The sequence below is a fragment of the Opisthorchis viverrini genome (assembly GCF_000715545.1).
Source record: "Opisthorchis viverrini unplaced genomic scaffold opera_v5_339, whole genome shotgun sequence".
Classification (NCBI taxonomy): Eukaryota; Metazoa; Platyhelminthes; class Trematoda; order Opisthorchiida; family Opisthorchiidae; genus Opisthorchis; species Opisthorchis viverrini.
The window spans coordinates 62,719-78,491 of NW_008751998.1; the positions used below are offsets into that span (position 1 = coordinate 62,719).

Below are 15,773 nucleotides of genomic sequence, written 5' to 3' on the forward strand. Positions count from 1 at the left end.
AACATCGCTTTGAATCACTGTGCGCACGTATCACCGACAACCACGTGTTTGACGGTGTCGAACCTCTCATCTACGTTTTCTGGACGATTGTGCTCAACCACAGGATATGTAAGAAAGAGTAAAATCAAAGACTGTGTTAAGCGCACTACCATGTCTGTGTATTAATTTCGGTCATAGGGTGTAAACTATTCGTTCCCATCGTTTCCGAGAAAAGCTTGATGACAATCGGTAGATTTATTGCTAGGCGACGTTTCACTTTTGACACAAAGGCTTCGTCAGGCCAAGTGACTAGGTTCCGAGGTTGGTGGAGATTTAAGGCGGAAGGAGAACCAATCAGCTGAGTCAAGCTAAATCTCTGTTGGGTGTTTACCGAGGGATTTTAGTGTGTTAGAGTGGTTGAACAAGTGTTGGGTCGGTGGGATACCTACATGTGTTTGGGTCCAGCCTAGGGTCTAGCTCTTCTGGTTCGGTTTATTTGATGGTCTCTCTTGAGCCTTCTGTCCGTCTGTGTGGGTGAGCTAGTGCCAAGATAGTTGTGTGAGATGGATAATGTGACCTTTGGCCGGGTTGGGATTTCCAACCCCACACACCCCCGGTTTTTTCTAATGATCCTACGTGAATGGACAACCACACCGTCACGTGTCGACTCGGCTTATCTAAGACCCCTTTCCGTACGCTCGCCAGTTCCACACCCTCAATTCTATTCACGCTGTGATGCTTAGTAATTTCCACCGCCTCGGCTATCAGCCGCTGTGGTGTGAATCGCAGTCCCCGTCTTACAATTTCCCCACTCTCTAGATCTATTTTATGTCCCGTATTTAAGGCATGTACCACCATCACTTAGTCTTTGACCAGTGCTTGGTTTTCTTCTGCATTCCTTGGTGGTTTTTTATGCCCACCAAATCTGGCGTGCATTCCAATCGTTCCCACTTACATCCAGCGGAGCCTCAGTCATTGCCAAACTCAGCTGATTGATCGGAGACCAAACTGTTGACATAGGGAGCCAAAGAATATTTGTCACCTTCAGCTAAAACTTTTGGATCGTACGGTATGAGCTGCCGTTTATCTTGATTTCAACAGGTGAGTAGTAATAAGGACTGTGCCTGAAGGCAGCCGTTTTTGTGACACCTCAGTTTCCCGGAGGCTTAGTCGGAACGAGTAGCCAAACATACAAACATGACTTTGAAGTGCACTAAAGACCAACGTTTAACTGTCCTTGTACAAGCCTCAAACAATTAAAGCCATCGTTACCTGGTAAAAGTAGAAGAATTTCACGTTCATTTACTGTGGCAAACAAACTCTAACAAGCTGTGTCGAAAGTTCCTTGAACGCCATAATCTGAAATATTAGATAAAAAAATTTTCTATTCCATCGTCTAACTACCCTTCAAGAGCCGCATAAATATAACTTCCGCCTACTACATTTGTTTGAACCCGGCCAGCATCTCCAGCGACGCGATTTGTTCAGTTCGCTGCCAAGACCAAGCAGAATCCAACAAGAGGTTGTGCAAATTGCGAAGGACCATTGGCCACTGTTCTTCTCGAAATTCTACGAGGCGCATCAATTCACCGGTCCCAGTCTTTATGTTGAAGAGGTGATTATCGCCATAAACAGTGCAGGCCTGTTTGTCGTGAACGATCAGCAGTATCTGATTCGTACAATGAACTATCCGGAAATCTACTGTTTGGTCAACAGCTGGTGCGTACTTTGCAACGCAGTACTATAGAGATTCAATGCCAGCTACGGGTCGTATCTAAGAGAAATGGCTGTAAAATGGCGTAACACTCCGATCAATCGTTTTAGTGACTGGATCACTGAACTGGCTGATAATTTACTGCGATCCCAACAAACCTATTACTATAACGCTAACTTACTTGTGTTTACATGATCGTTCTGGCCACTTGATGCTTCAGATGAAAAATACGGTGACTGATCAAATTTCGGTTTGTGAGGACCTTGAAATGCATACAAGAAGTGATCCTGATTGTGCATTTGAGCGATGTAGGATGACTCTCACTTCGAGGAGCCTAGATTGAGCCTTACTTTGAGTCGACGCTGTGTTTGCCGTACGACTCGAGACAAGCTGGAATCTAATAAGAGGATGACGACTGTGTTGTAGCCAGTACTCTCTCGTAAAATAGATTCAAAGACGTGTGAAAATATCAGCTGAATGTGCTGTTAATATTCTAGGAGAATAGTGAGTTATACATGATTGCGAGTTTTTCTTCTCTAAGTGTAATCCTTCACCCATCCTCTGGCTACGGAGTATTTTCCTTCTGGAAATTCAAGTTATATGTTTACTCATGCATCTTTGGTCAGTTTTTATTTTGAACGATTCGTCCTACCCGATAGTGACTAGTAAAATCTGAATTTTCCTGCTAAGACGTATGGCCCTGGCCTTTTTGGCGACAAACAAACGGTTTCTTGACCGATTCATAAGTAAGATCACTGCGCCCCATTTCGCGGACCCGGTAAAGCATGTGAGCAGCACTCCGCAAACTATCACTTGATGTGTCTAGATTTGATGTAGCATAGATCGATTCATTTGGTTTCATCTACTAGGTGAAATGGCCTAAGGTTCACAGATGAAGCTTCCAATGCACATGCGGTGGTTGTTTTGTTCGTATTTTCGGGATCGTGATAAAATACTCGCTGTTTCTTGCTGGGTTACTGCCTAAAAGTGCTACAGCAGAGGACTCAACTGTCGAGAATTCGAATAGCGAAACTAGTCGACTCAAGCGTTCTTTTTATATGCCGTTTTATTAAGACGGGGTTTGATGTACTCCCGATATAAGAATGTGGCGATTTCAGAAACCATTTCTTTTCTAGGACAGTTGCTTTGATGCAGATTTCTTGCGGAGCGAGGATACTGCAGAGGTTCCTGATCTGCGATACTCTATGCTGAGAACATAAACGAGAGATTCAGCTGGGTTCCAGGTCAGTCTCTCGAAAAAACCAAATTAGTTTGCAAATGAGTGCATACTCAGCGTATGCTGTTATTTCTTTGACTGGCGACGTTTTCAAGCCAATTATTATGGTCAACGCTGTGCAGAACTGAGAAATAAAGTTCGGACATGTCCACAAAGTTATCCTTGAAGATTGTCAACTTGTTGAGAAATGACCCACTTCCACAAACGTTCCGAGAAATAGGCTAGGATTCAAAGAGACGATGCTTGAATATGTTTACTTTTTTGGAAGTGATCGCGGAGTTCGCATAATGGATAGATGAGAGTTGGACCACTAAAGTTGGAAAAAGACAAAGCCGTTAACTAACCATTAAGGCTGTTCTTTGCAAATGAAAAGCACCGTGCACGAGCTCCGATGAAGCCATTTCCTTATGGATGTGGAATTCGCCTTGTGTTTTGGGCTAAAACATAATTACAGTAGTCGAATTTGTTTGTTCGGCCTTCAAACATTTTTATTTGAATCTCTTTAAGCGTTTTCACTTCGTATTTCGTTCGTTTCTCTTCGCAACTGCAGCCCTAAAGGAGCAATGATAGACTTGCTCACCATAACAACGGTAAAAGGAGTAGAATATAGTTTCTTTTCAAAGGATGCCGAGGAGATTAAAAATTTGGTGATGGCTTTTCTCTCTGGACTGAAGGAGCGGTCACGCTATGCGATCGTGGTACGAGATTTCCATCAAGTCCAAAGTAAGATTGAATTCTTCTGTTTTGACCATGAGTCAACATGAAAATCTTAGTCAACATTACAAAAATGACCTATCAGGTCGCAAACCAAACAAAGGTTCCTCCTAATATAGACCACTTGCTAGATCCGATCTTGGAGATGTTTATTGTGGAGGGGACTGACAGAACGCAGTGATATTTTGGTCACGTCGTTTCCCGATAAATCCTATTAGGTCAGTTAATATTCCGAAGTTTTCTTCGTTTAATCTAATTGAAAGTATCATTTTCCCACATTGTGGCACATACAGAGGACACCATTGAGGGTAAAGTGATCTTTCGAAAAGTTTCGGCGACAGGCACCTTGTAGCACCTTCTATGATTTTGATACAATTATGCTTTTTCGATTCGCGGCCTCGGCTCCCTTGGACCCAACTTAAAGACCACTGTCAAATACCCCTACGCAAGGTACTACAGAGGTCACTCATTAGATCACGCGCCACACACACTCAAAACACGTGACGATTCCTGTCCCACTCGCAACCTGAGCCGACAACGTGTAAACTACAAATTCTCATCCATCTTTTTTACGCGGCTACCACTTGCGTAACCCACCAGGCTTATGAAAATTCAGCACATCAGGTCAATTTGTATTCATGTTCGTGCAAGAATCGAACATGAAGGGACACCCTTCTCCTCACACTGCACACAATAAATAGGCATACAAATGGGTTCAACACACACACCCGCGCACACAGGACAGGAAGTCAACAGAGCTCTGCAAGTCTCCACGGTCAACTACGGAACACGTGTAGCAGCCATACTGCAGAGAAGACACGTCCCGCATCCGGAACTTCACTCAGGAACTCTCAACAAGTGTCCACTTTTCGCATTGTATCCATTTTTTTGTCAAGCGCACCTAACTATCGTATTCATCACATTCTGGTAAGACAAACATTTGTTAGTACTTGTTACCTTCTGATAATCAACTTAATTACTTCATAACTAGAGCAGTACACAGTCTGTGACATCGTGTAAAGAAACCGATTCCCTGAAGAAAAATTATGGCATAATAGTCAAGTGTCACAACCCAGGTCAAAGGATAAATGCCCGTCGCTGGGAAGTTCTGCTAGCGAACACGAAATAGTCGGTTACAAACCATCAGACACGAAAGTCAATCTCATCTGCACAGAGGTTTTTTTAAAATGAATATTATCAAGTGTCCTCCTGAACTTTCATGGACGTTCTTTGCACATCAAATAGTAGTAAAAAAACATTGCCAAACGGTTCCATAATTTCCGTGGTAACATTCACCTTCCATCAGATGCGACAGTGGAGCTTGGACACCAGACCCGACACTACTCGAATGCTCCATCAGTAGTGTATGTAGTTACATCGTTACTCCCACGGAATCCGATAAAAAGCGGTTTTGGCTTTCAGGATATATTCATGCATCCAGATCCATCTTTGTATGGGGAATGACAATGGGTTGAAACATTTTGAATTTTGCACACTGGTATTTCTGCACATTTATATTCTCAGATGGCCTCAAAGAATGTAGACACCTGATAATCCACATAAAAGGATCAGGATTAGCATTTACTCTAGCATTGTCAGCAGTATTTTGACCCGACAGATTTTCACAGAATGCTACAATGCAATCTGAACAAAAACCACGACAACATTCTGGGGGTGCATCCAAGTTGAGTTTTGTTCGTCTTTCCTGATTTTTGAGCAAAATTGTTGGAGCAAATATATTCGAAATGTTTTGGTTTCTTTTTGGATTTATAGCTTTCCTCTGGTTCATCTAATTTAGTGAGATATGCTCTCTGTGAAGTCAGTCCTACTCCTAGGGTAGGAAGGAGCAGGTTTGAAAGACCACTAAACTGGCTTTTGGTCCCGTCTGAAAGAACGGTTTAGTCTTTCGGGAACATAGAGCCAGTTGCATCGTACAATGGCATTTTTCCGCTAATTTTTCTGTCTTTGTTTTCAGTCTATTGAGTGATATCCAATTCGTCCCGGTTCGTGGGACAATGAAGGATGTATAAATGAGAGTTGATACCGTAGATCGTACGTTACCTTTTACGGTTAATTCCGAAATGTAGTAGTATTCATCTACAAGATTTCACTGGCATCCCGAAAATTAGGCAAATGTGAACATGAAGCTGAGGTGGGAAATTGGCTGATTTAATCAAACAACCCATAGTTTTTTTTAAGGAAGAACGTTTGAACACATAATTGAACGTTGCGTGTCTGTATATTACATAGGAATTTTTGGATGGAAGTTGCCCAGTTGCCCACGCGGTTGCCTAACTGTAGGCATATCATCTCAAGGAAGCCTTTACTCACCCATTAAGAGGCAGTTCGAATATTTACATACGCGTCAAAAAAGACATTTTCAACTAGAAGAAAGATGCTGTGATGGAAACATGGAATGGTACTCAATAGGAGGATTCTATCAGTGAGACGCTTGAGGCTATCATCAAATTCAGGGATGCTCCCTAAAACAGTTACGGAATTGTGACAGGTGATAAATACTGAAGCGCATATTTTGAAATTATTACCGGTGCACGACATTGGTGGTTGTGAATAAACATTGTGTTTTCTTGAACAGAACTTGGAAATAATGCGAACAGCATTAGAGAATGTTGCAATAACAGAGTGGTCCTTCTCAGGCATTGTATTGCATTGTAAGTAATCAAATCTAAGTGATGAATCTTTCCAACAAAGCCTTCGGAGCTGTGGTCATGGAAAAACAGATTTAGCTTGACAATATTACTTCAGATCAACAGTTTCACTTGTTATACATTGAAGAGTCAGTTGACGAAGTAGAAGAATGAGCGTGTTATTACCTTTACCCACACCTCAAACACGGTGCGACCCATGAAAGGTTAAATGTCCATGGGTCTCTGAAAACAACTAAACCGTTCCGACCTTTCCTGGCCATGTCCACCCTCCACGAAATAAATTGCTGTGAAATTGTCGTAGTAAAAATGGGTGATTCGTTGTACTCATTCATGGCAAATGTTTTGATAGTTGTGAAAAACGACCGAATGTTTTCCTATCGGATCTAGCGTTTACGAAGTGCTGTGTAGATGGTACACTGATAATCTCCAGGGATAAGGGACTGGCCATGACTTCTTTCTAACGACTCATTGAAATTCACCCGAACCCGCCACATGCATCCTGTTCCCAGGCATATTGATTATCCGTGGGCCTGTTAAACATAACGTCTGTAGGAAATTTTTAAAATCCAGGCGGTAGATGTGTTGGTCAAGTTCTAAACGTTTAAGGCAGAAAGACAGCCTGGTTACAACCTTCTCACACCTCTGCACACCAAACCTGATACGTGCATTCTTTCTTCCTGTTGGTTTATTAGTTATTTACTAAGTAGATTACCCCATTTTTTACAGGCTTATCGTTTCGTCTTCCTGGTCATGGTTGATGAGCCAATACCAAATATATGCTTCAGCTACTTTCTGCCTCCTTAATGTGTTGTTTAAATTATTGGAGGTATTTGGTTCCCTCTCAGCCATTCAGTGGAGATTTCGTCTCGCAGATGAATTCATTGTATGCGAGTGCACCTTTCACGAATCTCCAGGGCGATTTGGACTAGCAGCTTTCAGGCTGGTAGTTGTAGCCTGAACATTCCGTCCAGGGAAACAGAGGTGAACCGTGTGTGCAAAGAAGGAAACCATACACGACAACAGATCAATGTATATTGTGGTCAGGTGCATTTCTTAGTTTCTCAGCGTAGAAAGACAAACGCTGTTTTCTTAAAACGGACTATATGTGGATAGACCAAACGGAACTAATAGATAGAGTGATAACTAGATATTTCCACTTATCTTTGTAACCCTACCTGAGAAGAGCGAAAACAACCCGACATTAAGCTTGAGGATACTGGCTAGAACGTAATGGCCACAAGGGCACTGTAACGGTTCATCAAGTCCATTCTGTGAGCTTGCCTAGATTTCAGACGTAAGATACTTAGAGTTGCTCATAACGCCATTGTTCAACCACACTGGAATGAAGACTTCTGCTTGTGTGTGAAACTGTAGAAGTGAGAACAATAAAACACTGTGAAAGTGATGAGAGGGGAAGATTTGGATACTGAAGTAAGTGGGCTGAGAAGGGCTAGGGAAAGAATCCTTAACCAGATGGATCAGATGAGGTTCGGAAGCTTTATACTTCATGTTCGAAACCAGTGGCCTTCTATCATCACCACAAAATGCATCGGCTTCATTGAGTTTTTTGAGATGAGTTCATTGAGTCACTGAGTTCAGCGGAAAGGTATCCAAATGGACGGACAACCAGGATCTTGGATGATGCGAGCTTACCGTAGAGCGTTGATACGACAGTGACAGTAGCACCAACTTTTAAGCAACTCTATGAAATAGTCGGTCTGACGGTTGAACTCCTTCTCTATTTTTTCGCTGCTTGCCAGCAGTCATGTCCGAGTAAGTAGAGAAAGCTGACTGAACTGACCTGTGGCTGGTAAGATGGCAAACAGAATGGATACAACAAGAAATCTTGGCCACTGAAATCCTGACCATTCGAGAGAGGAAGAATTCTGCGCACGTCAAGGCGGAATACGTGGTCGATTGTTAGACAGTCATAAGAGACAGTAAAAATGATTTGTTTTTTGCCACTTAGCTCCAAAGCTACTCAGAAATGTCCGTACCGTAGTTTGCACCCAATATCTTTATAACATACAACCTAATGAAGTAGTTACTCCCAAACTTTGTTACGAACTCAATTTGTAAATTTACTTTGTTGCCCGTCATTGTAGTCATACATTTCACCATTCGAAAACCACTTGAGTAGTGTCGAAAGATCTATCGACCTCGACTAGGCAAAATTTGGCAAAGCGAAAGTCTGGATGTTCGCAAATAGCTAGATACCGGATGAAAGCATAGTGCTATACTGGAAGTCCTTTTGTTGGTCTGGTGTTTTCTTTTGAAGCATTTTTCCCGCTAACTTCACAGCTTTTGTTGCATACGGTATCTGATTTCCCCTAAAGACACCTTGGGTACCACGATTGAAATTCAGTGATTGGAAGAAACAAGAAAGATGGATATACTTGTTGCGAAGATGCAAGGTTTGCTGATGAGTTCACAATCCACCTCAGCATCAAGTCTCATATGGAAGTTCACAGTATCCGTAAAGATGTGCAAGATTGCTGTCGGATCTTGTTAGGACGCCAGCAGTGATGCAAAATTATGTCAGAGGTATCAAAAATACAACCAAAAAAGTTGATAGTGCTTGAAGAAAAATGAAGATTTCCAAGATTAATCGACTAATTTTCACCCCACATCCATCTCTATAACTAGAGATCTATGCCGTTTCTATTATTTCTAACCGAAAACGCCTAGTCACACGTTGATTCTGAGGTTCCTGCAGCTGCTTAAATCAATCTTGCATCAACTCAGTTACCAGAAAATCAGGGATCAAGCGATTTGTCAAGAGTCATGTGCCTATACAAGTCCTAGTGCAATATTGGTCCATAGACGCCCGTGTGTCCAGTCCAAATAGAGTCCAATAAACGGCAGCTCTTAATCGAGGGACCTATACCTGAACAGCTTATTAGTTGAAACAGTTATTTGAGACTATGAATCTCAGGTAATTCCGAAGGCATTTGTCACCGTTTCCAAATGGTTTGCATATGTCCCTAGGAGAAGTTGGTTTGTTATTTCACTTTCCTATGAATGTAAACCTTCGTGCAATTGCATCCTAACACAAGTCGCTCAAGCCAAGCGATTGTATCATTAAACCCACGAGTGGTTTCCACTTGCTTTAGGTGAGCCCAAGCCTCTGCTCTCCTTGAATTACGGAGACTTAATCATTCTGAGTAAAGAGAAACGTGTACGCAACCCAGAGGACGACGAGGAAGGTCGGATATTGGAAGAGCCTATGGATCCTGACAGTCCAACAATGATACCCTGCTCCAGCCCCTCACCTTTCCCTTTTCTGCACGAACATCTTATTCAGCTTGGCGACAGTCATGGCTGGTGTGTTGGCGAAAACCAGCGCACTGGGAAAATGGGCGAATTTCCGGTCAAATGCGTGTACGTCCTTCCCTGCTTAACAATACCCTCTGCGGACATATTGGGGCTTTTTGGAACTTCCACACAGCCGGCAAACCAGAGCGAAGGAGAAGAGGGAAGATCCAAGTTTCAAAAACTTATGCGATCCGTAACTCCAGTCCGGAACATCACTTACTTGCCAAGGCTTATGAGCAGTAAGGAGCAACCAGGCTCGATGTACACTGTGACCACAGACATCTATGTGGGACGGCGACAGAAACAGCATACTCTGGCAGAATTTGCCGCACGCTATTTTAGGTAAGCCAGAAAGAAGAATAAATGAAGAATTGCGTGTAATACATCAGAAGTTTTAATGCTTGCTGGTATTTTGAATTTCAGTGTTTTCCCAAACCATCTGTAGCCAGCACGACACATGCCACACCAATTTTTACTGCAGATCCATGACGCTAAATTCCCACATACTATGCCAACCGGCGGCCAACAAATCTGACGACTTGTCTAGTTCCAGTACCCTATTTTCCAACGACAGTCCTTTGACTTATCGTGAGCGGTCTGCTAATGGCAAAAAACCATCAAACTTCCAGACTGCCGTCAAAATAAGTTGTTATTTAAGACTGAGTCAGCATTGCGATGCCCGGCTTGTCAGTTCTAGCTTCAGCGTGCTACGCCAATAGGTTTAGAACTGGTGAGTACAGCACTAGTGAAATCATGCAAAACAATATTCTTGAGTAGACACTCATACACGCATACTAGAGGTAACGCAACAGGAGGGAGGAGAGGGGCTTAAACCTGCTGCGTAAAGAAGAGGGGAAGAAGTAAGTTCTGAGTAATCTGCAACGGACAGCTTGCGTACCTCACTTCGTGCTGAAACCACGCACAAAGGCAATGTTATTGCTGGCGATCAAAATGTCCAAGTCAATCTGATTCAATAATCAATGTGTCTATCTGTCCACCTGAAGTTACGATGCACCCTATATCAGTTTGAGTCCAAGGCCAACCAACCTATACTCAGAGACATTCGCAGACTACATGCTGAAAAAGACAGTGACCAGTTTTTTAATCAATGGACAGCTCAGTCGATCACAAACCACTTGAGTATGACAAGTCGTTTTGACATCATTCCAATAGACTGTTGGGCTTACCACTGAAAGTTTTGAACGTCTCGCAGCCGATAAGAATGTCCGAAATTAATTCAGCTCACAGCGTTGCTGTTCTCGTTGCATTATTCTGACCTCGTCATAGACGAGCTTCTCTATGGTACCGTAACTAGGTATGGAGCTAAATTCGGCATCGAGCAAAACGTTCGGTGTGCCAGATCATCTCCACAATCATCATTGACGCGTATGCAAACCAATGAGTTCAGCAAGCATTTATGAAGACAGTATAATGAGTATCAGAAATAAAACGAATGGGTGCTGTGGGTATTTTAAGTCTGTAGAAAAGCAAATATCAGGTTCTCCATCAATCGCAGAAGACAGTTTATTTCCATGGACCCACGGATTTTTGTACCCCATTAGTAGGATGGTGTACGTGATTGGTGATACAAAAGTATGACCTGTGTGTAAAGGATAATCCGGTAGCTTACTACATTAAAAATTATCATGCAGATAGAGCCAATACTAGCTAAAGCTGTTCTTGTTTGTACGAAGGTCTTTAAGAGACTACACTGTTAGGTATTTTCGGATGACAAATAGCCTGACAGTAAAGCAAAAGCCTTAGTATCATAATACCAATGGTCCGCGAGGAATTTCTAAGAGGCTACACAAAACGGGACCACGCGGTATGCGTGATAAATAATAACGGTCATTCTATAGAGGTAAAATCTTCCTGTTTCCTTGTAAAATATCCAAGATGCAGCTTGTTGAAAGAAAAATGAACAGAAGTTAGTTTCAGCCGGTCAGCAATCCTCCTGATTTTGCAAATGGAAAAGAGTGTCCCTGAATCCCTAATTTGTTGTTCATTTCAGGCCATGGACCAGACGCCATCCGAGCATACCAGGTGCCGAGTTATGGAGCCATACTCATGAGGCATTGAAAAAGCCGTTACTTAGAAAGCTGGAAGATGCCGATGAGCGTGATCAACAGACAGCTCTGGCCACCTTCATAGCCATAATGCAGTATATGGGCGATTCCAGGCCCGACAGAACCGCAAAGCCTTCCATCTCTGATCCATGCATTTTGACAGACAACATATTCGGTCCGTTTCTTGCCTCAGAGTTACTGCGTGATGAGATTTACTGCCAAATAATCAAGCAATTAACAAAAAACCCAAATAAGTGCGTTTTTCGGGCAATGTCTGGTGATTGTTTTTCTTCCGTTGCCAATTTTCATGCAATTAAAAATCGTCCGGAGTAAACATTCGTGCCTAAATCTGACAGTAGAAAAATCTAATTTTCTCAGCTCCTCCTGGAAGATCTATATGTGATCGTACTTGAAAACATCGGGCAATTAAGGGTCGCCCCCTACCAAAGCTGATTTACAGCGGAACAACTTCCCTACGCAAAAATGCATGAAAATAGATGAGAAATCGATCCCTCTCAGAGAGACATTGAACCCTAGTGGACAATTCTGTCAGAGCGTAAGACCAACCAAAGGAAAGGGCTTTTCATCCACAATACACCCAGGAATATCCACAGAACTATCGAACATTAAGTACGGGGGTTTTATTCGGTGACCGTGCAACAGTAAATCCAAGTAACTGATGTACAATACAATTCAGCTTAAGACTGTGCATGTTATGTCCACGTTAAATCGCTAGTTGAAACGTTGTCCACTTAGACGTGAGCTTGTCTGGTATTATTCATGTCTTGGTCGATAAAGCCCTAAGCCGTTTTCATTTTGTTTCCAGACGAAGTTTTAAGAAAGGCTGGGAACTCATGTGGTTGGCGACGGGGCTGGCTGCACCGAGTGCACCTCTGATCAAGGAGGTGGAAACTTTCCTTCATTCTACTCCGTATGATCGGGGACGCTTGTGTTTCAGTCGTCTGCAGAAGACCAAGGGGTAAGCAACACACCACTTATTCAGGTGTATTCTCAATAGTTAGATGTGAAGTTGCGGCTTGTTGTGTTTCTTTTAACGTCCAAATCTCACTGCTACCAACTCACTTAAATACTCCGCAACCCGAGGCCAACACTCCTAACGGCTTCCTGCTGCCTCTAAAGCACACATGCATTGCACACGTGAAGACCTAAAATAAACTTACACCGTTAGACGAAGTGCTATCACTGTTTTCAACTTGAAGATTCTTCCGGAGAGAGTGACTGGGTGTTTAAAGACATCCGTGTTTGCACTCCTAAAGTGGCCACTCCGTTTGAAAAGGAGAAATGGTGTTTAGTTATACGTACTCACTGAACTTCTAAGAAGCCAGTTCTCATCAGTTTTTGTATTTTTAATGAAAAAATGACAAGCTCAAGTGCTAACTTGGATGGGGGCTTCTCATAAAGCTCATAATTTTATATTATTCTGGACAAATGAAAAAAAAGGAACGAAAAAAATCTTGGGAAACATACGTATACATGTATATATTTGACCCGACGTTTATTTCATCTCCGTAAGACGAAGGAGGTCGTTTGTCCGACTTACCAGTCCGATCACTTTTATGCATTGATGCTAAATTGAAGCTCTTCTTATTATGTACCTTGGCCAAAAAGAGTCGAAAAACAAACCGTACTTCTACAAAAATAGTTGCCACTTTTGAGAAGACGAATGAAACCGTGGAAATATCGAGTATTCGTTGTTTGAATTCCCTTTCGAACGTGATTAGTTGAAACACTTATTTTCTTTCTTCCTGCCTCCATTTGCCTTGCGTGTCGAAAATGGTGAGTCTTTCGCTTAATAAATGTCCCCTGCTACAAACGAAACTCATCGAAGATGAAACCAGCCGTTTGGTCTATTTTCTGATTCTTGGCTACACCAAGAAATCTGAAGTCTGTCAGCGCGATGAATATTTGTGTAGGGGTCTCAGCTAATCAACAATTGGAAATAACTTCAAATCTACTTAATTTAACAACCATTCATTATTTGGAGGTATTTTCCTGCCAGAATTCGGTGTCGCACTTTGGAACAAGGTGTTTTGATACGCTTTTCAGGAAGTTATTTGCAAACCCCTGAAATGTCAAGGTACAGGTTTTTTTGGGAAACTAAGATACTGAGAATTGCTTAAACATCATTTTTGTGACATGTTTACGGTTATGATAAGTTTACGTTATGATCCCTCAGTTAAGAAAAATAATCCGTTTTTTTGTATTCCTTACGATACATGCTAAAGGAGGTTGTGCAAACGGGCAATTACTCACAAATACCACAGGTAGAAACTTCGAGTCATCAGTAACAAAAGTATTTTTTTACATAATGCGTTTAACTTAAGAATCGCCAGGTACCATGAAGCGTCAACCTTAAGTGGGAAATTACTCGTTCAGCTGTTACACCGCTTTCAAATGGAGTTGCTGTGCCACCTGACGGAAGCGTGAGGACTGAGATACTATCAGGTTGCCCAAGTCTAGACTGGATCAACCAGGGTGCCGGCGTTGGTTTCGAAAGACATATGCTCGGGTCAGCAAGTCCACTTCTCAACCGTGGAATGCTCCCCAGCTATCTATCAGGCATGCAAATTAGGCCTATTTAGACCGGTAAGAACAACCTGAAGGCTTAGATAATCAGTGGACCAACATGCGCCTGTGCGATGCCTGTGAGCACGAGGCAGCCCAATTTCACTGCAGCTGGGGTGAGAAACCATCGAAATTCAGTTTTCGACAAATCGAAAAGTCTGCAAAAACTCGTCTAGTTTCGGACCAGACCTAAACGACCACGACGTGGTCGAGACAAGTTATACGTTTTAGCTTCAGACCTAAGTGAAACTCGGCAGCTGTGCAAGCTGATCGACTGAAGTGTGGTCCCGTGGGAAACAGCCGGAAACTGTTAACCGAATACTCACCTGTCCGATGACTCTGCGCCCGCCTGATGAGTGCCTGTATGGTCTGAAGCACTTATGTGGCTGAGGACCTCGAAATCGAACCACAACTTCACAGTAACTCGTATCAATCAGTCAAGTTTTCATTTTGCCCTCAACTGGGAGTGATGCAATCTGGCATCAACTTCGTTGAATTACTCAAGTTGCTGCTTAATTTTTCCTAACCATACATTGGATTTTAATCACTTTGGAGGGTCTCGTTTCGGAAAAATGATCTTACTAAAGGGTTAATGAGTATAGAAGAACTTTTATCATCCATTTCGACTGTGAACTTTGCATATTTTGTAACGAAGCAGTATCACCCGATCAGTTTGACCTAAGGTCAGACAAGTGTGAAAATTTTTATAGTTAAGGTGAAGTCGACAGTGATAGCAGACCCGATTGACTGAGCTTCTCGTTGACAGTTACTGCATCAATCATTTCGGAGTACAACGGGATTGGGAACGTAATCACTGCTATTCCCATCTCAGGATAGGACCCACGTTAATTTCCGTCAGCTGGCTAACTGATGTTAGTAGTGTTCATGCTGACAATAGCTACTCACATTTTCCGACTGAGTGGTGGATGTGTAGGCACATCGGATCTTTGTGCTAGGCTTGATCTAGGTCATACTCCCTGTCTTATTACAAGGTCTCGACGGAACAAACTAACATGTACGAAACTTAGGCGCCGGTGTTTACTGGTTTTGCTGTCAGCAATTATGATGACTTCAGTAACTTGTCACAAGTGGTGTAATCAGCATACATTTGTGACCCATTTAAGGATCCCGCTTAATTTTCAGTCAGAGACCACGACGATTTCCACCGTGTGAACTTGAAGTGATACGAATTCAGCACAACCGGACGGAAATTTTACAGACCGTGCGATTTCCCGACGACTCGGATGCTGTAAGCAGTAATCTTCAGACATTGTCTTTACTGTGGAACAAAAATTTTACCTTTTTTACGTCTCTCGTGTACCTGAAGTCCTCACTTGAATATCCTGCCTTCGTAATTATATTTATGAAAGGTATTTGATTGAAAGGCCAACATTTGAATTTTGAATTTCAGTGTAATGAAATCTCAATTTCAGTGTAGGTCATAAACAAGGCATCTTTAACACTTTCAAGCGATTGGGCAAGGTTTTTTGTCA

General features: G+C 42.4%; 1 protein-coding gene across 1 annotated transcript in view; it reads left to right on the forward strand.

Moving 5' to 3' along the window:
* Nucleotides 1-15,773, forward strand: part of T265_15070 (hypothetical protein) — a gene marked incomplete at both ends in the record, with an annotated part of 83,270 nt that overhangs the window by 52,609 nt on the left and 14,888 nt on the right. The window contains 7 exons of the mRNA XM_009176460.1: nucleotides 1,442-1,698; nucleotides 3,481-3,653; nucleotides 9,427-9,970; nucleotides 11,488-11,555; nucleotides 11,672-11,948; nucleotides 12,521-12,673; nucleotides 15,424-15,529. Coding sequence (XP_009174724.1) covers nucleotides 1,442-1,698; nucleotides 3,481-3,653; nucleotides 9,427-9,970; nucleotides 11,488-11,555; nucleotides 11,672-11,948; nucleotides 12,521-12,673; nucleotides 15,424-15,529 — 1,578 coding nt within the window. The remainder of the gene's footprint in view (nucleotides 1-1,441; nucleotides 1,699-3,480; nucleotides 3,654-9,426; nucleotides 9,971-11,487; nucleotides 11,556-11,671; nucleotides 11,949-12,520; nucleotides 12,674-15,423; nucleotides 15,530-15,773) is intronic.